Source organism: Neoarius graeffei, chromosome 22 (assembly GCF_027579695.1).
Source record: "Neoarius graeffei isolate fNeoGra1 chromosome 22, fNeoGra1.pri, whole genome shotgun sequence".
Lineage (NCBI taxonomy): Eukaryota > Metazoa > Chordata > Actinopteri > Siluriformes > Ariidae > Neoarius > Neoarius graeffei.
In genome coordinates this window covers 23,437,277-23,464,607 of record NC_083590.1, presented here as the reverse complement: position 1 = coordinate 23,464,607, position 27,331 = coordinate 23,437,277, and the positions used below count along the sequence as shown (strand labels likewise).

General features: G+C 41.8%; 1 protein-coding gene across 1 annotated transcript; it reads left to right on the top strand.

The window, feature by feature from the left end:
* Positions 1-4,963: 4,963 nt before the first annotated feature.
* On the top strand, positions 4,964-24,674 carry prrt1 (proline-rich transmembrane protein 1). The gene is made up of 4 exons (XM_060904040.1): positions 4,964-5,232; positions 17,285-17,643; positions 17,907-18,098; positions 23,881-24,674. Exons 1-4 carry the CDS (start codon positions 5,217-5,219, stop codon positions 24,055-24,057), a joined length of 744 nt encoding a protein of 247 aa, XP_060760023.1. The 5' UTR covers positions 4,964-5,216; the 3' UTR covers positions 24,058-24,674.
* The last annotated feature ends 2,657 nt before the right edge of the window (positions 24,675-27,331 follow it).

The following is a 27,331-nucleotide window of genomic DNA, read 5'->3' as shown; positions in this document are numbered from 1 at the left end:
TAGCAACAACTGCAGGGAGGTCACTGCCCGAGCGACATGTCCCGTCGCGTTCCGTCCTGGGTTTTACCAACAACCCTCGGCTCACTCTGGGAGAATTGGTGCAACTGAACTCACTTTCCTTTAAAAAAAAAAATAATAAAATAAATACTTTTTTTTTAATTTTCCTTTAATTGTTGGTACCACACCCTCTTTCAATACGGGCTTATAGCCAACGTTCCTCAACAGATAAGAGGTCTCATATGAGTCTTCAGTAAAATGTGCAGAGCAGAAGAGAGACCACTTCATAGCCGCCCAATGTGCCCGTGAACTTCTCGCAAAATGCGTCCAAATCTTTGCAGTTTGAACATTCTTGGGCCATGAATGCAACGTAAATCCACCTTCTGTCATGTTGCTGCACCTGCCAGTGGCATGGCGATAAATTAGCTCAAAATGGAGAATCGGAGTTGCAGTCAGCTATGTGTTTTAGTATAGCGGAAATGGCGATGAGACCGATAGACTTCCTGCGGTGACGTTATGGACGTCAACATCATTCACTCAGACCGCTACCTATATAACTCACTTTAATCGCAAAAAATTACTATATTAGATTTATTGTTAATGCTTAAAGCTATTCCTGTGCCATTCTTGAGGTCTCAAGGCATTTATAAACAAAAGTGAGGCCATGGTTCTGCGTATATGCTTTAAGGACTATGTTTTAGGAAGCAGTACTCATCCCAATATACAGTGGTGCTTGAAAGTTTGTGAACCCTTTAGAATTTTCTATATTTCTGCATAAATATGACCTAAAAGAACATCAGATTTTCACACAAGTCCTAAAAGTAGATAAAGAGAACCCAGTTAAACAAATGAGACAAAAATATATATTGGTCATTTTATTTATTGAGAAAAATGATCCAATATTACATACTGTATCTGTGAGTGGCAAAAGTATGTGAACCTTTGCTTTCAGTATCTGGTGTGACCCCCTTGTGCAGCAATAACTGCAACTAAACATTTCCGGTAACTGTTGATCAGTCCTGCACACTGGCTTGGAGGAATTTTAGCCCATTCCTCCATACAGAACAGCTTCAACTCTGGGATGTTGGTGGGTTTCCTCACATGAACTGCTCGCTTCAGCTCCTTCCACAACATTTCCATTGGATTAAGGTCAGGACTTTGACTTGGCCATTCCAAAACATTAACTTTATTCTTCTTTAACCATTCTTTGGTAGAACGACTTGTGTGCTTAGGGTTGTTGTCTTGCTGCATGACCCACCTTCTCTTGAGATTCAGTTCAGGGACAGATGTCCTGACATTTTCCTTTAGAATTTGCTGGTATAATTCAGAATTCATTGTTTCATCAATGATGACAAGCCGTCCTGGCCCAGATGCAGCAAAACAGGCCCAAACCATGATACTACCACCACCATGTTTCACAGATGGGATAAGGCTCTTATGCTGGAATGCATTGTTTTCCTTTCTCCAAGCTTCTCATTTAAACTAAAAAGTTCTATTTTGGTCTCATCTGTCCACGAAACATTTTTCCAATAGCCTTCTGGCTTGTCCACGTGATCTTTAGCAAACTGCAGACGAGCAGCAATGTTCTTTTTGGAGAGCAGTGGCTTTTTCCTTGCAACCCTGCCATGCACACCATTGTTGTTTAGTGTTCTCCTGATGGTGGACTCATGAACATGAACATTTAGCCAATGTGAGACAGGCCTTCAGTTGCTTAGAAGTTACCCCGGGGTCCTTTGTGACCTCGCCGACTATTACACACCTTGCTCTTGGAGTGATCTTTGTTGGTCGACCACGCCTGCGGAGGATAACAATGGTCTTGAATTTCCTCCATTTCTGCACAATCTGTCTGACTGTGGATTGATGGAGTCCAAACTTTTTAGAGGTGGTTTTGTAACCTTTTCCAGCCTGATGAGCATCAACAACGATATTTCTGAGGTTCTCAGAAATCTCCTTTGTTCGTGCCATGATACACTTCTACAACCATGTGTTGTGAAGATCAGACTTTGATAGATCCCTGTTCTTTAAATAAAACCAGACGCCCACTCACCCACCACTGACTCTAATTTCACCTTCAAATTAACTGCTAATCCTAGAGCAGGGGTATCCAAACTGATCCATAAAGGGCCGTGTGGCTGCAGGTTTTCATTCCAGCCATGCAGCAGCACACCTGATTTGGCTTATTCAATCAGCTGACACATCCACCCTTTAATCAAGGGTGGGTGTGGCTGCAAGTATTTGACTGTGTGAAGACAGTTCAGTTGATTGAATGAGGCAAGTCAGGTGTGCTGCTGCATGGCTGGAATGAAAACCTGCAGCCACACGGCCCTTTATGGATCAGTTTGGACACCCCTGTCCTAGAGGTTCACATACTTTTGCCACTCACAGATATGTAATATCACATCTCATCTCGTTATCTCTAGCCGCTTTTATCCTGTTCTACAGGGTCGCAGGCAAGCTGGAGCCTATCCCAGCTGACTACGGGTGAGAGGCGGGGTACACCCTGGACAAGTCGCCAGATCATCGCAGAGCTGACACATAGGCTACGTTCACACTGCAGGCTGAAGTGACTCAAATCCGATCTTTTCGCCCATATGTGACCTGTATCCGATCTTTTATTGACAATATGAACGACACAGATCCGATTTTTTCAAATCCGACCCAGGCCGTTTGGATATGTGGTCCTAATTCCAATTCCTATCCGCTCTTTTCATATGTGACTTCAGTCTGAACCGCCAGGTCGCATTCATCCGACTTACACGTCATCAACAAGCCACAAACGTCACTATTCTGCGCTGAAGTAGGCGGCGGGTCTCTCAAAAAAAGTTACAACAACATGGCGCATAATCACGGGCGCAGATAGAGGGTGGGACGGGTGGGATTCGTCCCACCCAGATTTAAATTCACTTTGTTCGGTCCCCCCCACTTTGCATAAGGCAAACCTCACGGAAAAATCAAAAGACTAATTACCATTCGGTTTATTGAGGTGCACGGCAGTGTATACATAGTTGCAACAACTCATAAAACAAAACAAAGGCTGATATTCGGTTGGTTGAGCTGCGCAGACTGCACAGGTTGCGAGCTCGAGCTTGGTTGCTATGGTAACCCACAACAAGTTTGACAGGCATATTGGGGTTGGGGTTGGTTTGCTGGCAGCTTTGTCCCCCCCAGTTTTTTGTCCCCCCCAGTTCAAAAAAACGTATCTGCGCCCCTGCGCATGACATCAATGCGAGGGACGCTTCGGGCTGTGAAGGTTCTGAATCTTCTCAATGGAAGGACGCAGAGGTTAGGGAGCTGATTTCCATTTGGGGGATGCAGCTATTCAAGCTAGATTGGATGGGTCATACCGCAACCGGGCGGTTTTACTTCCGTAAACACTGGCCATGCTCACTGCGTGTGACGTCGTTGTATCCTGCAATGCGCATGCGGAACACTTTTAGGCCGCTTTTCGTTCATACTGAGGATCACATACAAGTCGCATATATTTGTTAATGTGAACGACCTCACAAAAAAATCGGAATTGAGCATTAAGCCTTGCAGTGTGAACGTAGCGATAGACACAGACAACCATTCACACTCAATTAGTTAACCTAACCTGCATGTCTTTGGACTGTGGGGGAAACCGGAGCACCCGGAGGAAACCCACGCGGACACGGGGAGAACATGCAAACTCCGCACAGAAAGGCCCTCACCGGCCACGGGGCTCGAACCCGGACCTTCTTGCTGTGAGGCGACAGTGCTAACCACTACACCACCGAGCCACTGTAATATCTTTATCTACTTTTAGGACTTCTGATCATGTTTTTATGCAGAAATGTGGAAAATTCTAAAGGGTTCACAAACTTTCAAGCACCAGTGTATGAAAGATGAATGATGGGCAGTCTCTGAAACATTTAGCCCCATCCTACATAGCAGACCTCCTTCATCATCATACACCCCTGAGATCACTGAGGTCCTCTGACCAACTACTGCTAACTGTCCCACCCTCTAGACTAAAGAGTAGGGGGGATTGTGGTTTTGCAGTTATAGGCCCCAAACTATGGAATGAACTCCCACTGCATGTAAGGCTTGCCCCCTCAGTGCCCATCTTCAAGTCCCGCCTGAAAACACACTTTTTCTCCCTGGCGTTTGACTCTCTATGAGCGGTGTGATGTTATGTGACTTGGTATAGTGAAGATCCATGTCTGTTGTCCATGATTTGCTTTTAGGGTCTATGTGTGATTTTATGTCTCTGTCCTTTATCTGCTTTTAGGTCTTATATATATAATTTTTATGTATATTCACTTCATTCTTACTTAATTTTATTTATTTATTTAATTACTCTTATCTTAGATGGAGGCCGGCACGGTGGTGTAGTGGTTAGCGCTGTCGCCTCACAGCAAGAAGGTCCTGGGTTCGAGCCCCGGGGCCGGCGAGGGCCTTTCTGTGTGGAGTTTGCATGTTCTCCCCGTGTCCGCGTGGGTTTCCTCCGGGTGCTCCGGTTTCCCCCACAGTCCAAAGACATGCAGGTTAGGTTAACTGGTGACTCTAAATTGAGCGTAGGTGTGAATGTGAGTGTGAATGGTTGTCTGTGTCTATGTGTCAGCCCTGTGATGACCTGGCGACTTGTCCAGGGTGTACCCCACCTTTCACCCGTAGTCAGCTGGGATAGGCTCCAGCTCGCCTGCGACCCTGTAGAACAGGATAAAGCGGCTACAGATAATGAGATGAGATGAGATCTTAGATGGACTGTACAGCACTTTGGTCAACTGTTGTTGTTTTTAAAGGGCTTTATAATAAACTTGAACTTGAACAGTCATGGGTTGAGTGTTGAAAGGGATTTTTTTGATGGATTCTTCATTCCTAGTGTCTATTTTTACTGAAAATCAGCCTTTTCTTTTTGGTTTTTCCAAACTCTGCTGTATCTCTTTAAGGCAGCTCCACTGTGGATGAGATTAATTCAGTGTGATGCGATGCTCTGACAGGAGCCCATTTTCCCTACATGTAGTTTCCAGCTCCAGTGCTGTCTGGGGGTTGAAAACATCCAGTAAAACACACTGGTCACCTCTGAAGAGTTCCTGTTCGACTCTAAAAGCCGAGGTGCGTTTTGTTTTGCTGTGAAGATGCTCTGAAGGACTTAGCCGGCTCGGCTAGCGGGTTTAAACATTTAAACAAAGGGCACGCGCGGCTGCTGCTGGCGTATTTCCAACGGAAAACTCATCGCCTCAGAAAAACTGAGCGTCATGTCGGGAAAACACGGTGAGGGTGATTTTAATCGATTATTCTGATTAATTTACACATGCTGTTGATTGATTAATTAATTGATTTTCTTGAAATGAGAAACTCATATAAAAAAAAACATAAAATAGATTCATAATCTTGGTTATTAAGGACAGGGAATGCTAACATTCTTATACAGCCGCATAATGTGTCTAGGCTAGTGGTTTTTTTTTTGCCTGTTTTTGTTTGTTTGTTTGTTTTTATTTATTTCTTCACTTCAGGCTCTAACACAGTTGAAAATAAAAATCTAATTTAAAATTAAAAAGTACCTCCGTGAAGAAAAATTAAAAATAAAAGGGAAAGAAAGAGAGAAAAATCGCCTCACGGCGGCCGAACTCCAAATCGCAATCTACGCCCTATACAGGCGCACTACACAGGGTGTTCAATAGGATGCTCGTGCACCCTATGCAGTGCACTAGGTCTGAAATCCCTAGCCGTTTGGAATCCGGACATTGATTGATAAATAATACAGAATGGAAAATCTGCCTGTCTTTTCTGATGTTTCATGATTACTGATTAAATAATTGTTGGGGTTTTTTTTATTTTAAAGAGACATGTGTGGTGCTTTTTAAGAATCTACCCACACAGAAAAACATAATTTTGTGTGAAGTTATGATGATATTGGTATATATATTTTTTAAAACTATATAATGTATTGAGGGAAGGAGTGGTGGGGTGTCATACATAAATGAAAATATATTATATTATTATGTTGTCCAAGTTGATTTAATGTAATTATGGCTTTTGCATGGGCACAATACTGTGTTTTTAAGCATTTACATGCAGTTATTATATTCAATAATAATAATAATTTATTATTAGTAGTAATAATAATAATAATAATAATAATAATAATTATTATTATTATTAAGACCAAACAGTCAGACTAAAAGGACATGAGCATGATGTGACCTCCTGCAAGACGTTTTCTATCTGCAGTGAGTTCCTCTTTAAAGCTGCAGCAACATCCCACTTTTGTTCAGCAATATATTTTTTGCGCTTGAAGTGAAAATAACAGGCTGTGGTGTGGCGCTTCACATTTTGCATCAGCCTCTGCTGTGTGTCCGTCTCACACGACACGGTGTCGGTCGTTCCTCGTTTCCTGTTAACGGCGTGAAAAGGAAGATCTGTTTTGGGTGTTTTTTTTAATCCTGCAGCATTTTTCCACAGTGATGATACAGAAACCTCTTGTACTTGTGTCTCTAGACAGTTATGTTTTGGTTTTTTCCTTCCTGCCTTTTTCTGTGGCTTGATGGCGTAGAGAGGACAGATTTGATTGTGTTTCTGTGTCATGGTTTCAGGGCCGTTTAATATTTTTCGCTCTGATTTAGGGATGCGGTGATGCTGATGCTGGTATCAGGTCTCATGGTTGATACCAGGTGACACTTGACGTAGTGTGCACATCTTCATGCGTGTGAAAGGGCTGGGCGTATTTCATGATCTAGTCATGCAAAACAAAGCAAACTGTGAGCATATCAAGAGGAGGAACTATAGCATCTTCTGACAGTTCAGCTAATCTGATAAAACATCTTAAATACAAAACTCCAAACAAGGAGGTCATTACTGGCAGGAAACGATGAAGACTAGGTGAGAAAGGGTATCGACGGAAAAAGCTGAGTGAAAATAACAGCTCTTACCCAGGATGACGTTCTTGATCATGAGCCATTGTTGATCCTTGACAGCAAGGATTTCTGACATGATGATGATTGATGATGATGATGATGATGATATGTACTCTTGGAGCTAAAGAGAGGTGAACCAAAGCCACGCCACAGCCATAATCGATTTGAGGTAAATAAAGAAGCTAGCAAATGAACTTCATTTCAAATCAGCTTGCTAATGTTATAAAGAGCGAGGCTAACTTAAACTCGTTTACACAAGTGTGTCACTGGATAAATCAGGTAAACATAAAGTGAGCTAAATAAAACATTCCAAGATGCCCCGGATTGATTCATACTACATTACATTACAGGCATTTAGCAGATGCTGTTATCCAGAACGATGCACAACATGCCCAGAGCAGCCTGGGAAGCAGTTGGTGGTTAGGTACCTTGCTCAAGGGCACTTCAGCTATTCCTGCTGGTCCAGGGAATCAAACCAGCAACCTTAATGGGCACAAAGCTGCTTCTCTAACCATTAGGCCATGGCTTCCCCAGAGATTACTCATTTTGGTGTCATTCTTTGCATCACTGAGACTGAGTACTCAGTCTGGGGGGGGGGTGGAACCAATGATTTAGCATCACTTTCGTTAGCATTGCTGAACTGATGATGATGACGAGGGTTACAAAATGGCTCATCCTCAAACACCTCTCTCTCTCTCTCTCTCACACACACACACACACACACACACACACACATACATTTACCAGCCGTTTTAATAAGAACTTGTTCTTGATTCTAAGATTCCTGTTCTTGGCTGCAGGAGTGGAACCCAATGTGTTGTTCTGATGTTGCATGCTGAGATGCTTTTCTGCTCACCACGGTTGTAGAGTTGCTATGAGTCACTATATCCTTCCTGGCAGCTTGAACCAATCTGGCCATTTTCCTCTGAGCTCTCTTATCAACAAGGTGTTTGTTTCCACCCACAGAACTGTCGCTCACTCAATGTTTGTTTTTTTGTTTTCCACACCATTCTGTGTAAACTCTAGACTGTTGTGTGTGGAAACCCCAGGAGATCAGCAGATTCTGAAATATTCAAGCCAGTCCATCTGGCACCAGCACCAGTCGCACTTTGAGATCATAATTTTTCCCATTCTTATGTTTGACGTGAACATTAACTGAAGCTCTTGATTTGCATCTGCGCGATTTTATGCATCACGGGACTGGCTGATTTAGATAACTGCATAAAACAGCCCGTGGATGGGTGTTCCTAATAACCAGTGAGTGTATACCATCTGACAGTATCAATCTTGTATATTCTCTTGTTTAGTGTTCATAATGATTTATAATGTGTGTGCTGTGAGCTCCCAAAGCATTTTAATTAATATCAGATGAGCCACCAGGGTAAATTACATTAAGCCCCATTGATTTTGCTGCAGCACAGTTCTCAAACCAGAGTGCTCTGGTACAGTTGATCAGAGATCTAGCACAGGCACAAACGAGCATCGGGGGAAAAGTGAGCTTTAAAGTCTTCTGGAAGAAACATCAAGAACTGCTCATCTGAGTAATGCAACACACCCAGAGGGGACGGCACAGGTATCATTTCAGCGAAAGGAAAACATCTCCCTGAACACATTAAATGTGTTCTTTCCAGGTGATGTTATCAGTTGTGTAGTACACTGATGTCACAGGAGGACTTTGTGATTGCTGGTGGTGTTTAATAGGAGACAAAATTTCAGCAATCTCAGACATTTTGCTGTTAACAAGTAAGTGCGTCTTGTTTCACACCATTTATTGAGGTGAAACTAATTAGCTACCGAATAATCAAGCTTGCAGCCCTGTGATGACCTGGCGACTTGTCCAGGGTGTACCCCGCCTTTCGCCCGTAGTCAGCTGGGATAGGCTCCAGCTTGCCTGCGACCCTGTAGAACAGGATAAAGCGGCTAGAGATGATATGAGATAATCAAGCTTGCTAGCCAACTTTGTCAGAGTTTGTATGTATTTAATTTCGGAGTGCTCTTTTAAATGTTGTTTAACCAGCCTTAATTAGCTTGGTAATGTACAGCTGAGGCCAAAAGTTACACAAATCATCTTTTTATTTAAATATATTCAGTCTTTTCTGCTTTATTTCTTTTACCAGGTAGATTTTATTCACGTCAAAAGTTTAGGACAATTAAACGTTTCAGGTTTAATTCACTAGATCAGAAATCCAGTGCGTGGAAAGTTTACATACACTACGATGACGCTCCTTTTAAACAGACATACTGACTTTAAATTGATGTGATTTTTAGAAGGTTCTGATTGGCCAGTTGTCATCATCAGGAGTTAGTTTAGAGGTTGTGTTTAAAGGGGAACTGAAGGCAAATTTTTTTATCAAAATTCTATTTATCTCATTTTATTAAATATCGGAATGCATTTTTGATCGCTATTTTGTCGCTGCTATAGCAAGTTATGAGTGTTTGAAATATGCTCTGTAATATATCAGTCCATATGTCAAAGCGATGGCCGTAAACAAGATTCGTTGAGACCTGTGCGAGACATCGTAGGACAGAAGTAAAACGTACAGCGGAAATCAAAGTCACCAACATCTGCCAACGTTGTCAAAAGACGCGCGCGCCCTCTTTCGAATGCTGATGTAATCAAGCCGGAAGTTTTGTTTGTTTTGATAGCAATCAGGAAAGTTTGGAAAAAGTAGGCAGTAATCGTCATTTAAACTCGTTTTTGTGCAATGTTTCGTTTGGAAAAAGCAGTTTTCAAAATGGCGGCGCTGACACTTCACGTTTTGAAGTCTCGCATGAGTCTCGTGAAGATCGCGCGGATAAGCGACGGCTGGCGTGGACCAAACGAACTAAATTCAACATGGCTAAAAACCGAATAGGCCGATAAGTCTCATCTCATTATCTGTAGCCGCTTTATCCTGTTCTACAGGGTTGCAGGCAAGCTGGAGCCTATCCCAGCTGACTACGGGCGAAAGGCGGGGTACACCCTGGACAAGTCGCCAGGTCATCACAGGGCTGACACATAGACACAGACAACCATTCACATTCACACCTATGGTCAATTTAGAGTCACCAGTTAACCTAACCTGCATGTCTTTGGACTGTGGGGGAAACCGGAGCACACGGAGGAAACCCACGCGGACACGGGGAGAACATGCAAACTCCACACAGAAAGCCCCTCGCCGGCCACGGGGCTCGAACCTGGACCTTCTTGCTGTGAGGCGACAGCACTAACCACTACACCACCGTGCCGCCCCGAACAGGCCGATAAGTATAATATTTAATTGTAATTAGTTGCCAATATGAGTCACAGTACAAGGCGACTACAACCCCGATTCCAAAAAAGTTGGGACAAAGTACAAATTGTAAATAAAAACGGAATGCAATGACGTGGAAGTTTCAAAATTCCATATTTTATTCAGAATAGAACATAGATGACATATCAAATGTTTAAAGTGAGAAAATGTATCATTTCAAGAGAAAAAACACATCTCAAAGTTGGGACAAGGCCATGTTTCCCACTGTGAGACATCCCCTTTTCTCTTTACAACAGTCTGTAAATGTCTGGGGACTGAGGAGACATGTTGCTCAAGTTTAGGGATAGGAATGTTAACCCATTCTTGTCTAATGTAGGATTCTAGTTGCTCAACTGTCTTAGGTCTTTTTTGTCATATCTTCCGTTTTATGATGCGCCAAATGTTTTCTATGGGTGAAAGATCTGGACTGCAGGCTGGCCAGTTCAGTACCCGGACCCTTCTTCTACGCAGCCATGATGCTGTAATTGATGCAGTATGTGGTTTGGCATTGTCATGTTGGAAAATGCAAGGTCTTCCCTGAAAGAGACGTCTGGATGGGAGCATATGTTGCTCTAGAACCTGGATATACCTTTCAGTATTGATGGTGTCTTTCCAGATGTGTAAGCTGCCCATGCCACACGCACTAATGCAACCCCATACCATCAGAGATGCAGGCTTCTGAACTGAGCGCTGATAACAACTTGGGTTGTCCTTCTCCTCTTTAGTCCGAATGACATGGCGTCCCTGATTTCCATAAAGAACTTCAAATTTTGATTCGTCTGACCACAGAACAGTTTTCCACTTTGCCACAGTCCATTTTAAATGAGCCTTGGCCCAGAGAAGACGTCTGCGCTTCTGGATCACGTTTAGATACGGCTTCTTCTTTGAACTATAGAGTTTTAGCTGGCAACGGCGGATGGCACGGTGAATTGTGTTCACAGATAATGTTCTCTGGAAATATTCCTGAGCCCGTTTTGTGATTTCCAATACAGAAGCATGCCTGTATGTGATGCAGTGCCGTCTAAGGGCCCGAAGATCACGGGCACCCAGTATGGTTTTCCGGCCTTGACCCTTACGCACAGAGATTCTTCCAGATTCTCTGAATCTTTTGATGATATTATGCACTGTAGATGATATGTTCAAACTCTTTGCAATTTTACACTGTCGAACTCCTTTCTGATATTGCTCCACTATTTGTCGGCGCAGAATTAGGGGGATTGGTGATCCTCTTCCCATCTTTACTTCTGAGAGCCGCTGCCACTCCAAGATGCTCTTTTTATACCCAGTCATGTTAATGACCTATTGCCAATTGACCTAATGAGTTGCAATTTGGTCCTCCAGCTGTTCCTTTTTTGTACCTTTAACTTTTCCAGCCTCTTATTGCCCCTGTCCCAACTTTTTTGAGATGTGTTGCTGTCATGAAATTTCAAATGAGCCAATATTTGGCATGAAATTTCAAAATGTCTCACTTTCGACATTTGATATGTTGTCTATGTTCTATTGTGAATACAGTATCAGTTTTTGAGATTTGTAAATTATTACATTCTGTTTTTATTTACAATTTGTATGTCTGTGAAGATTCTCAATCATCCAGGTCATAGTAAACTGTGGGTGGTAGAAATGGGCAACTGGACTTGCTTGAAGATTCTTGAAAACGTTTCACCTCTCGTCCAAAAGGCTTCCTCAGTTCTGTCTGACTAATAGGGAGTCACTCCCTATTAGTCAGACAGAACTGAGGAAGCCTTTTGGACGAGAGGTGAAACGTTTTCAAGAATCTTCAAGCAAGTCCAGTTGCCCCTTTTCTACCACCCACATTTTACAATTTGTACTTTGTCCCAACTTTTTTGGAATCGGGGTTGTAAAACCGAAAACGTAATTGAATAACATGTTAATTAAGAAATAAAGCAAGTTTAAAAATTACTTCAGTTCTTCTTTAAGGGCCAGTGCCTTTTTGGTCTTGATACCATGGGAACATCTAAGAACCTGGGAATAAAATTGAGCGCCTCCACATTGTGGTTCCTTCTTAGGAGCACTTTCCAAACAAATAAGGGTACCACCAGAGACTCTTGTCTCTGGTTCAGGAGTGAATGGCTTGATATTAGGAACGTGACAGTGGTAGCTCCTTTCCTGAAGATGTCTGTGTGCCCGTGCCCCCCCCCCCCCCCCCCCCCCCAAAAAAAAAAAAGCAACAAAATATGGAATAAAAGTATTTCATGGTAAGAACATTTATCTTTTTTTTCAGAGAATTATTGTTATTGCATTTTTCACAAATTATACTCCTGTCATTTCGCTAGTTAGGTTTACATTCTAAGTGGAAATTATTTTGTTGAATGTTTTGTGTGAAGTTTTCATTTATTGAATTTGCAAAAAATAAAAATGCTCTGTTTCTCAAAATCCAGTGAATGTGGATAGAATAAAATAGTTATTCCGCTCATCTCATCGTACATGGCTTATAGCCGACTCAGTGCTACACACCTCGTTGGCTACCAGCTCATGTACGACCCGATTTCATGGAATAATTATTAAATATACCGGTAATAGTATACATGTGTAATGATTGTATACATGGTGTTTAAAGTGCTGATGACACGTTTTTGACATCTTTGGCGATGTTTTATAACATAAAAAGTAATTCCCGATGATCCATATATTAATTCACGAAGGCGCCTATTTTACAAGTTATGATAAAAAACGCGGCTATTTGGGCAAATTTGACAGGGCTGCAGCACCCAGGAGACGAAGGAGGAGGAGGAGCTATATGACGTCAGCGAAAGAACCTTCCTCCTAACTTACCAGTTTATTGTTCATGCATGAAAATCCCTCACCTTTCGGCGAAATTCGCCGTTTTGAAACCAAAATGGGTGACCTACGTGAATCGTGTAGATCCGATGAGAAAAAAAATTGGGGGGGGTGTTCGATATTGACCCAAAGGGTAAGGAGGTCGCTTCGCACCCATAGACAGTTCGTGCCGGTTTGCGCCTCCTCCTCCTCCTGCTTTGATATTGACGCCATAGCGACGAGTACATCTCGCTGCGAAGGGCAAGCAGCATCATTTCGCGCCTCTTCTCCTGCTGGCCAGAGTGTGCACACATCAGTCAGAGTGCAGACCAGACCGCTGGAAGCTGGATTGAGTCATCGGACTGAATTTCCTACTTTTTTCAAACTTTCCTGATTTGCCATCAAAACAAACAAAACTTCCGGCTTGATTACGTCAGCATTCGAAAGAGGGCGCGCGCGTCTTTTGACAATCCCTGTGTTCGAAATTGCTCGCTACTCACTATAGAGGGATTTCACTGACGTCACCCGAAACCGGAAGTAAACAGACCCTGCGCCATTTTGGAAGACCAACAAACTCGTGATTAGGGGGAAATAACGGCAGCGGTATGTGAACCCACGAGAATAAAGTGGAGTGGCAAACGACTTAAACAAACAAATCTGAGCTGTTTTATTTATGATTTATTGGCCCAACAGTAGACTTGAAAGAAACCTGTGTGAGACTTGGCAAAAAACTGTGGATATAATGGATAAGTCTGTGCATGATCTGCGGACACTTTGCGGTAAGCAAACGCAAGAAATTCAGATTTAAAACATGCTAAATTGGCCCCAAGTTGAAAACTGTATGAGGAGCAAGCCTCCCAGACTTCTACAATTTAATAATAATAATTTAGGATGGTTTGGGGCTTGCTCTCCCTCCTATTATATAAATAAAGCATAGTTGTTGTGTAGGCATATATCATAAATACATATGTATAATTTGGATAAATTAACCTAAATTATGGATACCTTAATAGTAACAAAAAGTATTAATTTTTCAACTGAAAAGATATATTATTAAAAGATAAACAAGATTACCTTGGCCATAACTATGTGTAGGTTATTCTTAATAACAGCTGTAATATCACGAACCAAGCCACTAACAACATAATTGTAAGCCTGTAGCCCTTTGTAGGCCTTCAAGTCATCAGCAGTGTAGGCACTGTGTGTAAACAACAAATAGTTTACAATGTCTGGGTAGCAAACAGATGGCAGAATTGGTGTCCGGTCCTCCTTATGTTTCCATTCTCCCTTGCCCCGAGTCTTATCATATGGGTCAAACCCATCAATCACAGCGAGTTTCTCCACATACCGTGCCCTTTCTGCAGCTGGTAATGTACTCACATAACCAGAATTATCATCCATCGTGTCACTTTACTCTCGCTCGTACTTTGTTTTATGTTGTGAGTGCATGTACTTGGTCTTCCAATATGGCGCCTAACAAAATCTCGCGGTGCGGTGACGTCATGCGGTAGCCCTCTATAGGGCACTGTATAGTGGAGACGCCATTTTGTAGTGCTGTCCGTGCTGAAAGAAATCAAATTAAAAGTCTCCAAATTTGATTTAATAAAAGACAGCAGCAAAGAAGAAAGTATTCAGCCTTGATTTAAAAAGAACTGAAAGCTGCAGGTACTTCCATAGCTTGGCAGGCTGAGTGGTATGCTGGGGCACCTCTTGCCAGCAGACCAGGATATCCAGAGGGAACTTGTGCGGTTCAGTGTTGACCTGACCATCCCCAGCTTCAAGGAGGGAGAGAGCATCGTGGAGTGGTGGGGTCATGTCTTCGACAAACCAGACAAGTACCCCTCCCTGGGTGCACTGGTTAAGTGTTGCCTCTCCATCTTTCATGGACCTAGAGTCGAGTCCTCATTTAGTCTGATGAATGATGTAATTGATCAAAGGAGTGGCAACATGAATGTGGAAACATTTAATGCAATACAGACGGTCAAGTACACGCTGATGTCCAGGGGGAAGACGGCTATGCAGCTCTTTAGAAGGGAGGACGTGAAGTTTGGGGAAGTGGACAGAACATTGTGCAAGAACATTAACTCTGCAGCAGCCACATACAAACACCAGCAGAGGGTGAACAAGGAGGAAAAGCAGCAGAGCAAGTATGGCTCTCAAGCAACTTGCAGTGCTCAGCAGGCCAAGAAACAGACTGCTGAAAGAGAGAAGCGGGCAAGGCTGAAACATGTGGCAACTCTGCGAAAGCGGGCCATGGAGACACTGGTGGTCCAGGCAAATAAAAGGAAAAAATGATCACTATTCCTTGTGTGTTCCACTTTCTTCGTTCTATTATTCACATTTTTTTTCCAGGGCATAATTTCACTATAACTACATGTATTTGTACTGTATGTCCTTGTGCAAATGTCAATACAGTATACTTAGTAAGGAGGCTATAATATTTATTCTGGGGGAGGACCCCCCCCCCCCCCCCCCCCAAACAAAATAAAACAACACCAGAGGCCACGTCACCACTCGCGCACCCTTCTCACCTTTTTCACCCCTGACCCGTTTTCATGACTGATTGTTGATGCGACAGGTGTTCATTTTGTCATTTATTAGTATTTTTATATATATATATATATATATATATATATATATATATATATATATATATATATATATATATATATATATATATTATGCCTTCGCGTTGTGTTGCCGGCTTTTGCTCCAAAACCCACAAGGATGGGGTAAGTTTATTCAAGTTTCCCAGAGATCCCGAGCTGCATGCGAAGTGGGTGAAGCAAGTCAGGCGCACTCGTGACAAGTGGGAGCCCTCACCAACATCCGTCCTGTGCTCTGAACACTTCGATTTGGATTGTTTTGACACCCTTCCCAGCTTAAAAGAATCTCTTGGGTGTTCAGTTCATCACAAATGTGTGTTACTACCATCAGCAGTGCCTACACAGTGTTGCCAGATTGGGAGGTTTCCCGCCCAGTTGAGCGGTTTCAAGTGCATTTTGGTGGGTTTTGAACATATTTTGGGCTGGAAAACGTCAGCAGTATCTGTTGGCAGACACTGTTGCCAGATACTGCTGAAGTTTTCCAGCCCAAAATATGTTCAAAACCCACCAAAATGCACTTGAAACCGCTCAACTGGGCGGGAAAAATCCCAATCTGGCAACACTGCCAGTATTCCGGAGGGGGTCTACTAGTAGCTATGCCGGATCCAAAGACAGTCCTCCTGTCAGAACATGTGTTGTGAAACGATATAAGATAAAGGTACGTCGAGCTATAGACTCTACATGATAATCATAAATGTAATCATAAAGTCGGCGTGATATCAGTCATGTATTTGGTTGTGAAAGCTTGCGGCTTTCATGTAACTGCCGCCTAGCAACGAGAGGCAAAGGGTAAAGAGGGTAGGCTATCATAGATTCTATTCGGAAGAGATCAACACAATTCTAGACTCCCAGAAGAGGAAGAGCTAGCACTAGAGTTCACTGGCGTTTTCATGCGCCATTTCCATTGAGTAGAACAGCCATTGAACCGCAGCGTGTTCTCCCGCTGACGTCACAACATGGCCGCGAGCCACGGACCCAGTTTTCTTGCGCTGTGCAATTAAAAGTTGGATATTTGCGTAACAACAGCTTCTTTTCATGTAATTATAACAGAAATCTAACATGTTTGCCATGTTGTATAGTTTATTTAAGAAATTGCATAGAGTCATGTTCGTGTCATCAGCCCTTTAATAGGCAGATATAAATATTATGTCTTAGTCCTGGTAACAAAATGGAGAGTGGCCATTTTAAGAAGTAGTTTATATAAAGTGTTTAATAAGGTTTTTTAAAGACAGTAAAAAAGGTTCAGATGTTATAAGAAATGCACCCTTTTTTGGTACAATATAGAATATTTCTTTGCTAAGGCTAAATTTTATTAATGTTCTTTAAACCAATCTCAGGGTTTGAGGTGTCTATCAGCAGATGAGTTCAAAACCACAAAAGCTGAGAATAGCAAAATGTCAAAGCAGAACCTTTGTCAGACCACACTGACCGCAGCGCTGACCTCTGGTAGGAAGAGTTTCATCACATGGGAAGTTAATGACCCTTCCTTCTGCTTCAGATTCAGGCTTTTACAAGACGAAGTAGTGGAATTTAACAGTCATGATGAATGGAGAACGATTGTACTGATAAATAGTACATTTATAGCGCATACATTCTGAAAACCAGTGGTTTATATATTTTAACCGTATTGAAGACATTTTGCACTTTTTTTTTTTTTTTTTTTATATAAGAACGTCTGTAGTTTTCGAGTCTTATGACACATTTTGTGTTCTGGTAAAGTTAGACATCACTTCCTGTTTTTTTCTGATGGCAGGTCTTGAGGAGGCAGCAGGAAGGCAGCCCATGACTCAGCCGCTGAACCAAATGGCTCCTCCACCTTACCTGCCGGCGCAGGACCCCAGCATGGCCCCACACCCTCCTCCGCCCGGCTGCGGCCCCCAGCCTAACTACCCCCCTCCACCTCCTCCGCCCGGCTCTGAGGGGTATTTACAGGAGACGCAGTTTCCTTCTGGAAACCCTCCACCTCAGGCAGCTCCTAATGGTTACACGGTTCAGACGCACGGGCCCGGCAGCTCGGTGCCTCATCCTCCCGTGGGTTACCTGCAGCTCGGATATCCACTCCAACTGCAGCCCTGCACTGCTTATGTACCTGTGTATCCTATTGGAGCAGGGGTGAGTCAAGGCCCATTTTACACCCTGTTCTTTTCTGATCATCACTCTTGAATATTCTACCAAAAGAGTGTGTTATTGTTTCTTGAAAGCAGTAAAGAAGTTGATGTATAAAGAACCAATACAGTTGGATCACTATCAGGTGTTGAGTTAATTCACAACCGTTTTGAACAGTATCAGTTGAAGTGATGACTTTTGACAAAATGAAACAAAGTCCACTGTATCTCTATCAGCATCACTTGAAATATTCATTTCTCTTTCTCTAGGGCCAGCCTTACATGCCTAATGGTACACCTCATGCAGGTGTTGCACCAGGGCAGGTGCCAATGCAAATGCCCCCCGGCGTTGCTCTAATGGAGCCACGGCGGCCCCCTCATGACTACCTGCCCATCGCCGTGCTCACAACCATCTGCTGCTTCTGGCCCACAGGCATCATCGCCATCATCAAAGCCGTGCAGGTGAGCCAGCCATGCAAATGAGCAGTGTCCTGAATTAAGGCGACACCAAATTAATTAGTTGGTTCTCGGATTTTTTCAGGAAAAATATGAAGCAAGCGAGCGAAATAAAATTTAAAAAATGCTCTGATGGTAAAATTAGCGGTGGAAATAGAGGGCTTTCATAATAGAGAAACAAAACAAAGACAATACATTATTGTTACACATTTCATATGGCTCTTCTAATAGCTTATCTTATTTCCACCCGTATGCATTAAGGATAATTGAAAATAAAAGTCTGAAACAACAGTCTTCATTTTTTCCTTTTATTTGTGTAAACAAGCCCCCAAGGGGAACTCGAACAACTGTGCCTGACAAGTCAGAATGCCATCTCTTGGCAGAATTTTTCACCCTGAAAGATATGGATGTTGTATTCATAGCATTTATGTGAAGACTGTAACTTTCACCACACACATTTCACCAGGCCTACGTTCAAACTCATTTTTCTGTCATGAAAACAGTTTATCACAGCAACGAGTGATTAATAGCATTAGAACTACAAGATCGTGCTGTTTCACCAGATCTGCGGACAGTAGCCTATGTGATTAAGGTGGGGTTTACATTAGACCGTATCAGCGGATCATCAGATTAATGTTTTTAAAACGATTAGTGTGCACACAGCAACGCCAATACACAATTCGCGTGCACATAGCAACGCCAATACACGGATACGCTCGGCTCCGCAGGCATCCTGCGCTCCAAATCACTCCGCCCTGAACAGCGAGTGCCCTCTGGAGGGTGCGCACTCCGGCCCTGCGCAGCTCACAGAGCGCGCGAGTGAAGCACACAAGCAGTGATTCGGGACTGAGCCGCTGTGTGTGTGATCCCAGTGCATGTCGGGCATGCGCATCACTTACCACTTGCAAGTGGAAGAATGGCAAGCCTAAAGACAATCATAACTACACAATGGGCATTATTTGCATCAGTATTTGCAGTATTTTCATACTTTTATACTCTTTAATGAAAGGTGATACAAGGCGGAAGTCCGTGCCATTTTTCAGCAGTCGCGTCACATGACCAACGCCAGCGAATCAGGAAGGTGGATGTCACAGTGACGTTGTCCAATGACGACGCCAGCTAGAGCTCAGCACAGCGTATCCGCGTATTCTCAATGTTTACACAGCACCAGAGCTGACACGATCTGGATTGAATACGTGGACCCTGGCGGATTCCCGTTTCCCGGCGTTTCTAGGCATTTTAATGTAAACGGACAGTGCATCCGCGAAGAAAACGAGACAGATACGGTCTAATGTAAACTTGGGCTAAAACTCCGCGCTCAATTTAACCGAGATGAATATTCATCAACGTGCAGTTAAGTGAATCGGGCTAGACTGAGTAAGAGCAGATTTTTTTTTTGCATGAGAAACCGGAGGTGTGTTGCGTGAGGGCATGAGAGGGTAGTCATACACGTGTGTCTCACGCTCACTACATAACAGTCGGCAGCCCTGCTCAAGAGGGATGCTACCCAGAAAAAATGAACAAGGGAATAAACCCAGTAGGCCTACAGTAAATTTATGTCATGTATTGTCCTTGTCAGCAGGGCTAGCTCTGGCTGCACGTCTTTTATCAGGCAAACCAGTAAACAGATAGGCTAAATAAACGATTGAATTACAGTCAAATGAACATCTACAATGCACAGAAAAAAAGATTTGACCAGGAGTCGGCTACTTCTGATGGCTAAATACTTCGAATGATTTTTTGTTTGCCCCTCACATCAATCACTGAAATATATAAATCAAACCCACCTCTACGGAGTTGTTGTCCGAGTCGGCACATCGCAGGGTAACAAGCTCACGGCATCTTGAGTACAACTGTGCAAAGTTTTCCTCCTCTTGAATTTCGACACACCTGTCAAAGATTTTACGCTTCTGTTCGCTGAATATCCTAACAATCACAAACGCAGGCTTTGCAGGATTCCCCTCCACAGGCATGTTTCTTCCACAAGCCTTTATCTAAAGTGGAAGGGGCGATTTGATTGGTTTTCGACGTCATGCGACCTCAATCTGCAGTCTGTTTTTTTTTTTGTTGGTGGGAGTTTGATTTCGATTTTTTTTTTTTTTCATTTTGCATTTTCTTCAAGCGGCGATTCCGAGAACCAACTAATCTAATTGGTGTGGCCTAATCTGGATATTAAGAACTTGTCAGGGTGAATCTTTATCACAAATCAAACTGTAAAGGTCTTTACACATACAGCGTGATTTGTCATTACGATTTTTTCACATCAAAGACAAATGTTTGTATGTGAAAACCAAATGGGGACGCTTAATTTTTCCGCAGCAGGTTCGATTTAAAAAAAAAAAAAATTTCATCCGTGAAAGGAAGGCAATCAACCAGTTAAGGCACAGGTTATGGAAACGTCATCACGCTGCTGCAGGCTTTTATTTATTTATTTATTTTTATTTCTCCTTTATTTAACCAGGGTAGTCACATTGAGGCTGTTGTCTCTTTTTCAAGTGAGCCCTGGCCAAGAAAGCAGCAATAAGCTAAAACAGACAACATAAAGCAGACATGCAGACAAACACAGCAGCAAAGCATAACAAAAATTAAGAGCAAAGACATAAAAGATTAAGACATGAAAACATACAGGACATAATCAAAACATGCAGAACATAAGCAAGATATGCATAGCTTAGAAGAATGGCAGGGCGTGAGCACATCATACTGGACAACACACACAACTTGATAAGACAAGCAGGACAAAAACATACCATGCAGGGCAACAAGATGCACACAGCTTAAAACACACAATAGGTTAAAAAACAGGCAGGCTTGGCGGAGGGAGTATAGTTCAGTTTGTGTCTCAAAACTTGCATCATGCTGTTTGACACGGGCAACAAAAATGATAAAGATAACAACTTCAAAGACAATGTCTGGGGGGGGAAGGAGAAGGAGCTCGACAGTGAAAATGGTGTGTGTACAGTCCATGGTGATGTGGTGAAGCTTATCATCAGTCAAACTCCCCACTTTCCGCACGATCACGTCGTTTATTCATGTCGCACTGCTTGTGTAAAGACCTTAAGACTGTATGGAGTTATGTATATAGGCATTTACCAATATTACATTTTCATGTATTTGTGGTCACCTAACCTTATAATCAATATTATAGTCTTAAAAATAATCACTTTCTGTTTGTCACTGTTCTCTTTAAGAAAGTCCATGGAGACCTGAGATTCAGAATTCAGTCATCATTTACTATCAGTTAGTGCATTCTGTTACAGGACATGGTATTTTTATTCCTTCGCTCTGAGAAAAGCGAAGCACAGCTCTGCATTTCAAGCGAAAGGGAATAAAACATCCTTCTCACCCCAAAAAAACCCAACTTCTCAAATGAAATATTTTGAAATGTTCACGAAAACTATATCATGTGCTCTGAATATTGTTTTTTATTCTATCCACATTCACTGGATATGAGCAATCGTGTGCTCTGATTGGCTACTCTACTACTAGGATATCAGCTCATATACCATGAGTAGAGAGAAACAAAATGGCGACGCATGTTGCTGAACCAACCGAGGATGAAATAAAAACTCGAAAACAAAACCCCAAAAAAAACCACGGAATGAAAGTATTTGATGGTAAGAACGCATCTTTTTTTTTTTTCAATAATTATTATTATAGCATTTTTCACAAATTGCTTGTCATTTTGCCATTTTTTTTTACATTCTTCATCTTTAAGCATTAAAATTTGCTGAATTTTTTTTCGACTGATACAAAAGCTCAAATTACAGAACTGAAATGTCCAAGGAAGAATTAAATAAATGTCTAAAGCTATTCTGTACCTCGGCAAGACAGCACGTTCTCATAATAAATAAATAAATAAACCCACTCACGTCAGTTCGTGCAGCCGTTGATGTGTTTTTAAGAAGTCCGCCTAAACGGAAATGATTTTGTCGGACGTTTTGTAGAAAGTTTTTATTTCTCGAATTTGCTAAAAATAAAAATGCTCCGTTTCTTAAAATCCAGTGAATGTGGGTAGAATAAAACGGTTATTCCACGAAATTGAGTCGTACATGGCTTATAGCCGACGAGGTGCATAGATTGCTGTGATGTGATCATCAGGATCTAACTATTTTGTTATAGCTTAATCGCTGCTCTAATTAATAAATTGCAAGTAAGAAATTATATATTTGACAAGCAGTAAATCTCATCAATTTAATTGAATTGAATTTAAGAGTAAACTTGAACTCTCAAGGAAAGCATCAGCAGGAATTGTAGCTAATTAAAGTTAGAGAGCTTAAAAAGTTAAAGTGCATCCCTGAAGATGAGACCGTGAAATATTTAAAGTGAAAATGTGCACTGGAGTAAACTCGTCACATTTCATTAATACATGAAGGCAATTTGAGTGTTGCGCAACTTCCCTTCTTTATCCTAAAAGCCGTTCAGGTGACAGCGAAGACACCCCTGTGGCAGGTTAACTGCAAAATTAGCCATTACTGCTGAAGTCTTTTATACATATGACCACTATTGCATTAGTCTAAATCTAGAAGAAGTGTATGAACATGTGGCTTTAATCTCAGCTCATTGAAACAAAATGCAAGAGCTGAGTTGCTTAATACAGGGCTTTTCAAAGTGTGGGGCGCGCCTCCCCTAGGGCGCGCCAGAGTTCTTTGGGGGGGGCGCAACGTGAGGAAAAATAAACCAGAATAAGTTACTATTGCAGACATTTAGCGAACTTCAGCTAGCCTTTACCAGAGACAGAATGGATCGATTTTTAGTACCTAAAGCTACAGTGAGTGAGGAGACAGAGTCTGGGCCAAGCAAAAAAAGAAGGAAGTATGACCACGATTATTTAAAGTTTGGATTTTCATGGACTGGATCTGAAGATGCTCCACTGCCACAGTGTGTTGTCTGCCAAGAGGTGCTAGCTAACGATGCTATGAGATGTTTAAAATGTGTAAAACAAGATGTGGCGGCACGGTGGTGTAGTGGTTAGCGCTGTCGCCTCACAGCAAGAAGGTCTGGGTTCGAGCCCCGTGGCCGGCGAGGGCCTTTCTGTGCGGAGTTTGCATGTTCTCCCCGTGTCCGCGTGGGTTTCCTCCGGGTGCTCCGGTTTCCCCCACAGTCCAAAGACATGCAGGTTAGGTTAACTGGTGACTCTAAATTGAGCGTAGGTGTGAATGTGAGTGTGAATGGTTGTCTGTGTCTATGTGTCAGCCCTGTGATGACCTGGCGACTTGTCCAGGGTGTACCCCGCCTCTCGCCCGTAGTCAGATGGGATAGGCTCCAGCTTGCCTGCGACCCTCTGGAAGGATAAAGCGGCTAGAGATAATGAGATGAGATGAGAAAGCAAGATGTTTAAAAAAAAAAGCACAGAGATGTTTAAAATGTGTAAAAAAAAAAAAAGACGTTTTAAAAAAGCACAGATGTTTTAAAATGTGTAAAAAATGTTTTAATAAAGCTCATATGTTTTAAATGTGTAAAAAAAGACGTTTTAAAAAAGCACAGATGTTTAAAATGTGTAAAAGAAAAAAAATGTGTACAACAACCATTTTTTTTTAAATACGAATGGAACATTAAGTATAGCAGCAACAAAAATTGTAAGGGGGGGCGCTATTTATTTGCTCTCTGGGGGGCTGACTCTCCCACACTTTGAAAAGCCCTGGCTTAATAAATTTGTCTTCTTGCAGCTGAACACTGCAATCCGAGGGTTTTTTTGGTATTCAGAAATAATGCCACTGAGCTGGTTATCTAGCAGAATTGCACTTTGTCGCAGCCTCTACTAAAGATGCTGTGTCTTCTGCATTAGGTACGTACAGCTGTTGCTCGGGGCGACATGGTGTCGGCAGAGATTGCGTCACGCGAGGCGCGTAACTTCTCCTTCATCAGCCTGGCGGTGGGCATTGCCTCCATCGTGCTCTGCACCATCCTCACGGTGGTGGTGATCATCGCCTCGCAGCACCACGACGAAGACTGGGAGCCGTAGACTCCTCCCCAGACCCGCACCACACTACGGACTGAAAGCGGTACAGCCAGTATTCTGCCCATAGAATGAAGATCTGCTCACATTGTCACACAACACACTCCGTATTACAGTCAAGGATAAAACCTAAAGTGAATAATTGTTTCCTGTGTTAGCTAAGGCACAGATTTACATCCTTAATTAATCTCTCATAGGAGGTGGGAACAAATCACACCCATCCCCATGGTTTCCTGTGCAGAAATGCTCAGCAAATCAGTTTAATAATCTCCAGACAAACTCGTGTTCCATATTGGTTATGCACTGTGTTTGTGTTGAGTCCATTCCGTCACTGATTTGTTCCATTAATCTGTTTAGGTTCACTGTTGTACAATAGAAGTAAGGTATTTCCTGGCACTGACGAAAAATGATGACGCAAACCGATCTGCTATTATTTACTCGTATTGTAATATATAAAAGTGTTAAGTAGCTGAGCAGAAGCGATAATCATTCTTAGACTTTTATTACAGTCGGTGTAAAAAGCCGTACAAGTTTAATAAGTAGAATATTGGTCTTTGCTAACCGAGAAACAATTCTGTTCAAAAATTTGGTGATGACTAAAAATATTTTTTTGCGCTCGAATGCCTCATGGTAAACTCAGAAAGATATATATAATTATGAAATTGTGTGGTTATGTTATGTATTATACATTATTTATTACTTATGTTTGTGCATTCATTTAAATATGTATTATTATAATTATTATTATATTTAGCCATAGCTCTTGTGTTGAACTGAACTATTTTTATCGTTTGATGATTATGTATGATCACTACAGATTGCACAACTTCATAGTGCGTCATATTTTTAGCAAAGCATGTTGCGACACGCACTTTTATGCACTGTGAGGGTGTAAATGCTGCTGCCTTCTTTCTGGTTTGTTTGCCAGGAATGAACAGGGAACAGGATTTAAGGGTAAGTTTAAAAAAAAAAAAAAGTAGAAGACAAATACTCTGTCCCTGTGTGAAACATTTGACACATTGATAGATTCTTTACACGACACTAATTTTATTTTTAAATTAAATTAATAACAATCAAGAGGATCGATCGTGTCAAATAAACATTCATGTTTTCTATAGCTCTATCAGCCACCTTGTAATGCCCTAGATCTGAGCAGAATGCAGAGAGGCTTTAGTCAGGATTGTTGTTCTGGTTCGTCTCAGGCTCGTCCCCTGAAAGCGTCCTCTCCTACGCTCATTGGCACGGGAGATTTGTCACAGATCATTTCAGAAATGCAGGGAATTGTCAAGTCCTCACAGGCTCAGTGAGCTGCATTACTTAACTGCGTATGCTTAACAATCAGAAGTGACAGACTTGCAGTGATGAGATGGCCTTCTGCAGTGGGAGGGTGGGCGGTTAGGGGTTGTTGGCGATTCAGGTAATTGTCAGGAAATTCTGTGTAGTCGTTTCTGTATGTGTTTGGTGGTGCGCCTGAAAGTCATACAGTTTGAGGAGGATGTACTGTATTAATGTCAAGTGAATCAGCACTCGCTGATGTTGTTAAAGTCCACTTTCACACAAACGTACCTGTGTGAAGTGATTCGAAAGAAAATGAATGTATTCTGTCATTGTGGATTGTTGGACTCTGCAAATGCGCCTCCTATCCACCACTCTGGCACACCAGCCTTTGGTATATTCTCTTAGACTTTGGGGAAAGGAGATTTAGCGTCTTGTAAATTTCCACATTAAAGGAAAAATCCACCCTGAACAACTTGCTCGGCATGTAACGATTCACACGATTCGATTCATGATGTTGGGTTCATTATTTGATTTCCAACTACACTTTTGAAAGTTAAAAATTATTCCAAGAAAAAACCATGCAAGGTTTATTTTCCTTTTCTTATTATCTTAAATATTCCTTTTGTTAAATTGAAATAAAAAAACTTTCATTTTCTTAATCATCAAGAATAATTATTTACCCACATTTGTAAAGGTTAGAGTAAAATATAATAGCCTATTAACTAAAATAGTCATTTTATTAAAAATGAAAACGCTAATAACAAACGGGCCTTTTCTTATTAAACTTTTATAACATTTCTACTACCTCCATTTGCTTCTCTTTTTTCTTTAGATTCATCAGTCTGTCAAAAGAGAGCTCTGATTTCTTGTTAAATCTATTTGTACAGTAAGTCGCACAACAGCTCTTTCCAGTTTAAGATGTGTGTTTTGGCATTAGAGCTGTGTTACTTCCACCTACGGTGAAGTCACACATATCTCTGCTATTGTATGTTATTCCACCCTCTGTTGTCTACACGATGACAACTAGAGTGACTGCTAGTAAATACTAAGAGATTACGCAGCCTGGTAATAATCGCGATTAACTTTTTACTTCATAAATTTGAATCGTCAAAATTTGTATAAATCGGGATTTATTGTAACATGATGTATCAGTATATTTATACAACTTGCATATTAAAATTTATAATTAACACGTGATCTACAGTGGCATCAAAGATTTATTCTGAATTGTCTTTTTCATTGACGTTTTATTTTGGTTAACAGTTTCCTATATTACCCCCGATGCCATTCAACTACCCGCTGGTAGTGTTGCAGTTTAGCCCTTGTATTTTCATCTCTACCGAAAGAGACTGATGCAGCAGAGCTTTAGTCTATATAGCTCTCTCCCCTCCAACAGATCAGCTTCTAAAGTGTTAGCTTTCACGCTAACCTTCCGTCAACACTATCGAGCTCGTCATCTCGTAGATCGCTAACTAGCCAAGTCTCCAGTCTAATTCAGTGCTACGGCATCGTGTAGCTGCATTGCATTCTGGGACTTTAGGTCTAATGTTTAGTGCCTCCGCTTTTGAGAAAAGAAACTCTTGCTCTTTTGTTCACCAGAGTCACTAGACACATCACAAATATTTCAGTATTTCAACATATTTAATGTGCTTCAGGGTGGAGTTTGCCTTTAATTCTTCGGAGTAGACTTGAAATGAGCGGATTGTACTTGTGCTTTTATTTTGAACCCAGAACAAATCTGAGAATTGGTTGGAAATCTCAAAACTATGACACTTTGTTCCACTTTTTTTTTTTCCTTTTTTTTTTTTTTTTTAGCGACACCCATTTTTCTCTTCAGTATTTAAATGTTTGGCCAACAGAATATCAGATCTGATCTTTTCTTCGCTCGTTCTTATTCTTAAACCTGTCCATTTTTAGATAAAGAGCTTTAATGTAAATGCAAGTGACTACAGATTGATGTATCAATGTATCTTTCTATTTATCTACTATTAAAAAAAGAAGC

What these genes read in the sequence shown, in the direction of transcription:
- prrt1 (XM_060904040.1), top strand. An exon ending in TGTATCCTATTGGAGCAGGG is followed by an intron (nt 17,644 to 17,906) that starts GTGAGTCAAGGC and finishes CTCTTTCTCTAG; the next exon opens with GGCCAGCCTTACATGCCTAA. An exon ending in CCATCATCAAAGCCGTGCAG is followed by an intron (nt 18,099 to 23,880) that starts GTGAGCCAGCCA and finishes CTTCTGCATTAG; the next exon opens with GTACGTACAGCTGTTGCTCG.